Source organism: Numida meleagris, chromosome 1 (assembly GCF_002078875.1).
Source record: "Numida meleagris isolate 19003 breed g44 Domestic line chromosome 1, NumMel1.0, whole genome shotgun sequence".
Taxonomy (NCBI): domain Eukaryota; kingdom Metazoa; phylum Chordata; class Aves; order Galliformes; family Numididae; genus Numida; species Numida meleagris.
This window is the reverse complement of record NC_034409.1, coordinates 131814591-131823034: the sequence shown is the minus strand read 5'-3', so window position 1 is coordinate 131823034 and position 8444 is coordinate 131814591. Positions and strand designations below refer to the sequence as shown.

The following is an 8444-nucleotide window of genomic DNA, read 5'->3' as shown; positions in this document are numbered from 1 at the left end:
GGGAAGGGAAGGGAAGGGAAGGGAAGGGAAGGGAAGGGAAGGGAAGGGAAGTAAATGGTAACCTCAGATTCAGATTGCCTCTAGATAGATAGATACCATTATTACAGTTCTGTTATTGGCGTTAGAGTAGAACATTTAGTTAATCAACGTTTTAATTAATTGCCTTATTAATACAATAATTATAGTCTGTGTTGATTGACACTGAAGAAACTAGAGTAAATGGCTGTCACAACTGCATTTACACAAAGAAATATCCAGAAGACACTTTCCCAGCCTGACTGAAAAAGGCACTGGTCTGACTCTAAACTCTTAATTTCTAATATTCTCTTTCGGAGCTATGCTCAGTTACCCCACCCACACTGATCCCTACATGTTTTGTGTTCATGTAGCACTGGTGTGGGAAGGGGAAGTGCTCTCATTTGTTTTGTATTTAATGTCACTTAGCCTCCTTCACAACCTCAACTAAAAGATAATTCCATTTACATAGTTTAGATCAGATAAGTTTACCATGCTCATATTATTAATAATTCTCTCCTGCAGAAATTCATGATGAAGAATCTCCACTATGTTCCACTTTCATCCGTCTTTTAAAAACTAATTGAGTGAATGGGGTAGTAATAAAAAGTTCTTAGAAGCTGCTGACAGTTGGCTACCATTAAGTCCTATCATATCTGTTTACAGGGAATATCTAGTGTATGAGTCATCTTTCAGTTTTCAAGAGAATTTTGGGAACATCTAAAGACACCAGTTCTCTATAGATGTTGCACCAGAGCATTAGTTGCATAACCCAAAATCACTGATCTTATCTGTTCTTCTTTGTTCTTTCTTTTTCATACAGTTAAATTCAGGAGACTATCAAGAAGATTAAAGCAGATATTTGCAGATAGAATAGTCAAGCTCATTAGGATAATAATTATTCCCGGCTACTATCCAATCTTAAATTGCTGCTGGGAATGTATGACCTTGAGCTGTCAAACAGGCTGTTCTCCAAGAGTCTCATTGATAATATTTCTGGGGGACAGACAAAGCACAAAAAGTATTTCATGTGAGAGCATCCCAAACAAAGTACTCAGAGCTGCATTTTTCCTTATGACTGTGTATGAAATTAGGCTCTTCAGTGATATGTAAGGAAAAGAGGGTTCGTGTCTCCACAGAAAGTAAAATGTCCTGTACTTACCATGCAGTGTTTAATTACAAAGTCTGTTCTCTTTCTGTTCCCTCTTTCTTGCTGACTTCAACTTCCTCCTAAGACTTGAAATTCTTTATAAGTGATATCAAGGCACTGACCTGTGTAGACTTTTGAGCACCAAATGACTTTGCAAGTTTGTCTCTCTTTTTCTGCCTCCTAATGTATCTATGTAAGTGAATCAACATAAAAATGGAAATTATTGAAATATGACACCATTTCCTTTTTTTTTTTTTTGTGGTGTGCTTTGTGGGAGTAAACTGTTCTGTGTAACAACCTACATTGGGAATCACAGAAGTAAGCCTCCATACAAAATCTGCTGGACTAAGTTAACTTTGCATGTTTCTACTAGCAAAAGGTGTACTATATTTCTTCATGGCGGGAAAGCCTGGAACATCTTAGGATGCCTTGGTTCACTCACAAAGAAGGGATGGATTGATCATTTAACAACTTTGTGAATGTCATGGTTTTTTGAGGGGACATTACCATGTAGCGGTGTACCACTGGATGACTGATAAAGCCAGAGAGAGGAAGAGTCAGTGTGACACTGTTGTTGATAAGGGACATCTCTTGGTACTGGGTTCCCTGCTCCAGTTGCTGCTTCAGCGGTCAAAATGACTCAAACATTGCACGCAGTGCTCACATCAAGAGCATTGGAAGCAAAGATTTTCAGGTGACTGCCTTAACTACCAGCATAGGCAGCCTTGAAAACACTTTATTTCCTCTTTTTTGATCACATAAATTTTGTTTTATTCTAAACACAATGTGTCAACTTCAGTGACAGGTAGAGTATCTCCATTCTCCTCATTAACACCCACATACCTAATGGTCAAAGCTTTCCTAGAAACGTCAGAGAGCTAAACTCAAATTCATTCAAACAGAGAAATTATTTTTATTGGAGCTCCATCATGCTTGAGATTTCTTTAACTGCTCTGTGACTGCATACAAAGAGAGGATACCATTAGAGAAAATTGTCACTGCAGCTTCATTTTCAGTATGGCATGGTACATAGGTGTTCTCAGTGTTTCTGAAATCAAGCCTCGGAAATGAAGTGGTCAGGGGAAACAGTACGTTTTCTGATGCACACAAGTGTTCAGCTCCTATCAAGATGAAATGGCATGGGCATATGCAGGAATAGGGCTTCAGAAACCTGAAACTCCTTGTGGCAAAATTAGGGTCCTTCATTTGTGTTCAAGCTTGAATGACATTTGAGCTGCATTTACTAATATCTCTGTTTCATTCATCCAGGAACCAATCCTGTTGCTACTTACACTATTCTGATGTTACAAGTCTGCTGAGAAGATATTGGGAAAAGAAACAATTAGCAGGACCTGGAGCCTTCTCATTCCATTGACAGACAGCTCTACTGAAGAGAATGGGAAAGAGTATAAATGGGTTCAAAGGGTATAGTTATCACAGTTTTGGAATTTTTTATACTAAGGTATTAAACTCAGTAATAGGAGAGGGAGTGCTACTGTTGCCCCAGATATAACATAATAGTTCAGCAAAAATCATACCTGCTTATCCTGCTGGTGAGAAAATAGCTGATAAGCAGGCTAGAGAGAACCAGGGGATATTTGTATTTAAACAATAGAAAAAATAAATATTTAATGTATCTTGGTGATACCACCTTTTAGACACACTGAGTTAATTCAGAGAAAGCGGGTAAGAGAGAAACAAGGAGGAAATGGTAAAATAAGAACAGTTTTAAATATTTCAAAATAGTAAGTGGAGTATCAAAGAGGAAAAAGCAATCTATTTGGGCTCCATCACCATGATAAATAGTCTTGTCTTCTCTAGCATAAAGGCAGGTAGAGGTTTTGGAAACGTGAATGCCCAGAAAATGTCTGAGAAGTGATCGATACAGAGATGTAACAAACAGAGAAGCTGGCAAATGGATTGCAATGTAGCTGTTTTGAGAAGAGATCTAGTGAGGTGGTGCATGGGGCAAAGGGACCTCACAGTCATGCAGCAAGACCTCCCTTTTGCTTCTTTTGCTAACACACCTTGTACTGTGTAAGAATACCTAAACATCTTTGTTTTTTAAGACTTTCTGACACTACAGATTTATGCTGTAACAGGATCCTGACTGAAAGCTCACATAAATGCTCACATCATGAGTTGGACCCACATCATAAACACAGATGGGAACAAAGGCAAGAGCCAGGCAGACAACAGACCAAACAAGTTCTTCTAGAATGAGGAACAGATATTACTTTCTGAAGCCTACACTGGAAGGAACCAAAAGACAGGTGGCAGTGATAGATGCATTGTGCATTGTTCTTCGTTTGTTACAGCTATAACACATAAGCAGTATGCATGCAAGGTTAAGTAACATTTGTCCCTTCATTCTACATTCGCCCTATATCTCTGATTCACCAAGATGAAGGATTTATGATCATTGGGCTACGGCTGCAGGAGATTATTTCATTCCTTTTCCTTTTCACGTTACTCATGAACTGTATTTCTCCCATGAAGCCTTGGAGCAGTGAACTCCGTACAGCTTTTACAAGCCCAGGTTCTGCTGTACCTAATGTATAACAGTATCTCAATAGTTTTTATATGTTTTAGATTCCTGTGATTTAAATTCTGTAAAGATCATATCTAGCAAAACTCCTTAACCTGCACTTAACTTTCAGCACATGAACAGTCCTGTTGGTTTCTGTCCAGTGAACTTCCTGCTTGAAATGTCCTATTTGAAGAACATGTGGGTTCTGCTACTCCACAGCTAGAATTTCAAGTTGCTCCACGTTTTTGTAAAAGCATTAGGGAAATGGGGAAAATATTAGAAAAAAGAGCTCTGTTAAAAAACAACAACAACAACAACAACAACAAAAACTCTTTTTCTTTTTAAAAATGAAAACCAAAGCATTGTTTTGGGTACTTGGGATAAGATTTTCAAGAAAGGTGAATACTTATTTAATGCCAATTACTTTATTGATAGAAATAGAGTTATGCAAAGTCCTGCGTGGTTTCTGGAATTCCTGTCTAAAGTTTGTGGAGAATTTCCTGGAAGTGATCTAGGCTACTTGAGATTGCCCTTTTTTTTTTTGCTGAGTGCTCTCTAAGGCATAAGACACAGGAGGGTCTCCTGCATTGCTACCCCTGCTGCCCTCAGTCCTTAAGAAGTACAATTTTCTATTTATTTGCTTGCACAACACCGAGTGTGTTCCTATCACCAAAATCTGCTTTCGCTTATCCATTCACTTTAGTGAATGCAAGAGTAGGGCGTGTTGTCTTAATGTCTAACTAGAAGCAATATCTCTTCCAGCAGCCTGAAAACAAAACGTTTTTGAAAGAATTAATATGTTTTACATACATCAAAATTAATTGTGAGTTGCCAGTGGAATATGCATATAATAATGTATCAAAGATCTCCACAGAGCTGCCCATGCCCTGTGTACAATAACCCTACAAGCAATAAGAGACCAAAGAGAAGAAGAGGAAGAATGGAAAGAAACTCACCACAGTTATGCCATCATTTAGCAATGATTCTCCAAAAATCATCATGTGAAGCTGCTCATTAACAGAGGCTTCTTCAAAAACTGCCAGAGCTGCCACAGGATCCACAGCTGAAATCATGCTGCCAAAGAGCAGGTTCTGCAGCAGGTTCAGGTCAGTCAGACCGAAGGCTTCAATCTGGCAGATGCCATAGAGGGAGAGGCCAATCCCAAACGAGCTCAGCAGAGATCCTAGCACAGACCACCACAGGATGGACCCAAGGTTTTCAAAGAATGGGCGAGTTGGCATGAAATAACCCTCTTCCAGCACAATGGGTGGAAGGAGATACAAGAAGTAAATACTTGTGTTCATCACTGGTGGGGATTTGTGGTCAGTACCAAAGATGATCGCTCCAACTAGTGCTCCAATGGCAATCAGGATGCAGCTTTCGGGCATGAGTCTTGGCAATCGGTGATAGAGATGGAAACCTTTAATAAAACATTTAAAATAGTCTGAAGTCAGACGTGTTTTGCCTGCCTTCAAACACTTTTTCTTCAGACTGTCAGGTTCTGCTCTTAGGATTACAAACACAAATGCACAAGTAGCACCATTCCCTTCAAACTGAAACATTCCTGGATTTGGGCTGATCGGGAACCTGGAGAAGCCCAGGGGAACAAGGAGCAAGTAGCTCAGATGCTAAAGTCTGCTCATCTCCTTCCACTTCCAGAAGCCCCCTGAAGAATTTCCCAGACTCCAGATGACCCACAGGCTGAGAAAGTGAACACTCATGAGCACCACAAAATACAAAGCAGCTCAGTTATCAATAGGAATCAAGGCATGGCTGCATAAGGCTTTGTACAAGCTGACTAACCTTGCTTTTCTGGGAATTCTTGTTTCTACATAAAGTAAACAGCACTCTGTAAAGAACTTTATGAGTTAGTCTAGTGAAAAAAAAAAAAAACCAACAACCGTGGTTTCAGTGGAGTTGAAAGAATTACTGACATCAAATAATAGAAAAAAAATGGATCGTGGGAAGTTTTTTTTCCCTGCTAAAAATAAAGGTTCAGTCTACAAATGAAGCAATCCAAAGAGTTTTCCAGTCAGAAACGTTCAGCTTTCATCCATACAGCCAAATTCCCTCCTCTTCTCTAGAAAACAGTCATATCTGATCTGCCTGCAAGAACAGACCCTGGCCCACAAGCTGTCTGGATGCTGCCTGGGAGAAGGCTGTTGAAAACGGGCAGAGATTCAGAAAGAGCTCGTCTACAATGACACAGTACAGGTAGTCGGACAGAGCTTGCTGCCACGGTGTGCATTCACTTTAAAACAGAGATGCAGCCAAGACGTTTTACAGAGAAAGGGCTACATTTAACTTATAAATGTTACAGGTATGAATCTCCTCCAACCTACTGTCCTGCTACTGTGTGTTTATGTAATTCTTCACATTTTACATTGATACCAGTACTGAGATAACATCTAATAATGGCTCATCCAGTTGCTATATCAGGGATTGTATAATGAGTCACATAGTGAATGAGAGATGCCCCATCTCAAAATGTAAGGAGTTGCTCAGAGTTTACAAGAATGAGAGTGAGACAAAACACTCATAAAAGGTCATCTAGCTCTAGGTGTCCCTGTTGAATGGGGGTTGGACCAGGTGGCTTTCAGAGGTACCTTCCAACCTCAGCCATTCTGAGCTTCTGTGTGAAATCCAATGGCTCTGTTTCCATACCTAAAGCAAGATCAAATTTCATCCCATAACCTTAGCAGTCAATGACATGATTGCATTTTTGTGATGTGTGAATTATTCTTGTTCAAAAGTAAAGGAAAAGAAAAATAGTTTCCTGAAATTTAATATTATTTATTTGGGAATCTTACCCATTTTTACCAAAAAATATGCTATGATAATAACACTGCTATCTCATTTTAATTATTTTAATTAAAAATAAATTTAATTAATTTTCATTTCATTTTTAAATTACATTCAAGACTTCTATCAGTTTTACCAAATTAAAGAGATTATTTTTCCTTCCAATATCAAGAAATGTTTTCCTACTTTGAAATTGTGAAATCCAAAAGATTGGAATTGAAGGTGATGGTAAATAAATTGAACAGTTTTGGAACTCTTCTTCCCTGGAAGGCCAGATTATTCAAACTAATTATTTCTTCCAAGTAGATTTGAAGTCAATAGTTCTGCACTTTTCAATTTAAATATTTTTGTTAGAGAATTCCCAGCAGATAAATACACTTACTTGGGAGGCATCACACTATTCTTCTGAAGTGTATTATTTCTTGCTCAAAATCAGAATATAGAGTAGGTATGCCTTACGGCAGTTCTTGTGTTTTTATGAATAAGAAATTAGTCAACACACTCACTGCTAATGCACTCTGCTGATGTGATAGCAACAAATTTGATTTGTGAAAAAATTTACTACTGTTTTAGCAGTGAAGGCATCTGTATGTAGAAGTTGGATCGACACCATCAGCTACTATGAAACTAGAAAATCATAGTGGCAATGATATTTAACAGCTGTGCAACTACAATATGAAAAATGTACATCTTCAGGCCACTTTTAGGAAATTATCAATCCTGCCTACCAGCCTATTCCATAGGAGTGCCTGAAAATCCTACTGAACTTCAAAAGAGCAGGGAAATCACTTATTTGTAGCTCTTCACCATTGCAATCATCTTCAGTCTGTCATAGTCATAATAATGTTATTTCCAAGATAGGACACAGAAAAACAGTCCCCGGCACAAAAGTGCATGCAAGATACTTGGTTACATGGTATGTTTTTAAATTCTTACCAATAAAGGAGGATCCAAAATACCATTTTCCACTTACCTATTTTTGCAAGAGAGGCAAGGAGTATCCAAAGAGTAACTTCATATGGAATCTGCACATTGTTGTAGTCCACCGAGAAAACTTGCAGCCTCTTATCTTGTGAAGAGCCAACAGCATCAGTGCGGTCATGTTCATAGTGAGGCAACAAACTACTACCCAGGTTAGACTCATCCAAAAAAGCAGCAGCAGAAGGGCATGCCAGAGTCAACAGTGACAGCAACCAAATCAACATCTTCATATGTTCTAACGCAGGAGAGCACGTCTCGCGCTGTGGCTGTTATTACAGATACAGCATACGGTGGGTGCAAGAAAGAACACAGCACTCACACTTGTGGATTCCCACTACTCATAGCCACAGCCACTTCTTCATTACCGCTCCTTCATGTGTCTATTAGAGGCCATTTTAAAAGCCCTAACATACCTTCACTGCTCCTTGTGTTACAGATGGACCTGGAGTTTATATGAAGACACCAGTTCTGCAGTTCCTCACACCCAGATAAACCCCAGACACAGAATCACTCTGTTGAAGAGTAAAAAGCTTTCCGGACACATTATTTTTCCAGTCACCCCTGATATTTTTCCCACTAACAACAATAAAAATCACCAGTGTGCACCATTCAGGCAGCAAGGGCAGCATAAGTAAATAGTATCAGATGGGCAGGAGAGGTTTCATGCCTTCTTCTCCTGCCTTCAGTCCCCGTCTGCCTCCCCAGAGCAGCTGGCACCGCAAGTACCACACTTGGCACTGCTCCCTGCTTCTGTCTCACCTTGTAACAAAACCACTGGGTGTGCAAATAAACGTGATTGGCAGGGTTTGCAGTTGGGACATCTGGTGGAGGGCCACGCAAATTACATTCCCTTTTAGAAACTTGTTATCTCTTTTAAAGGCATGTATTTAACTTAGCACATTACAAATATGAAAGGAAGGAAGGAAGGAAGGAAGGAAGGAAGGAAGGAAGGAAGGAAGGAAGGAA

General features: G+C 39.3%; 1 protein-coding gene across 3 annotated transcripts in view; it reads right to left on the bottom strand.

Moving 5' to 3' along the window:
• LOC110406847 (sodium/hydrogen exchanger 4-like) overlaps positions 1-8225 on the bottom strand; it is a 35176-nt gene extending 26951 nt beyond the window's left edge. For all 3 annotated transcript variants that reach the window (XM_021413856.1, XM_021413864.1, XM_021413873.1), the window contains exons 1-2: positions 7471-8225; positions 4652-5115 (exon numbers count right to left, since the gene is read on the bottom strand). In XM_021413856.1, the coding sequence (XP_021269531.1) occupies positions 4652-5115; positions 7471-7708 (702 nt within the window). In that variant the 5' untranslated portion in view covers positions 7709-8225. The remainder of the gene's footprint in view (positions 1-4651; positions 5116-7470) is intronic.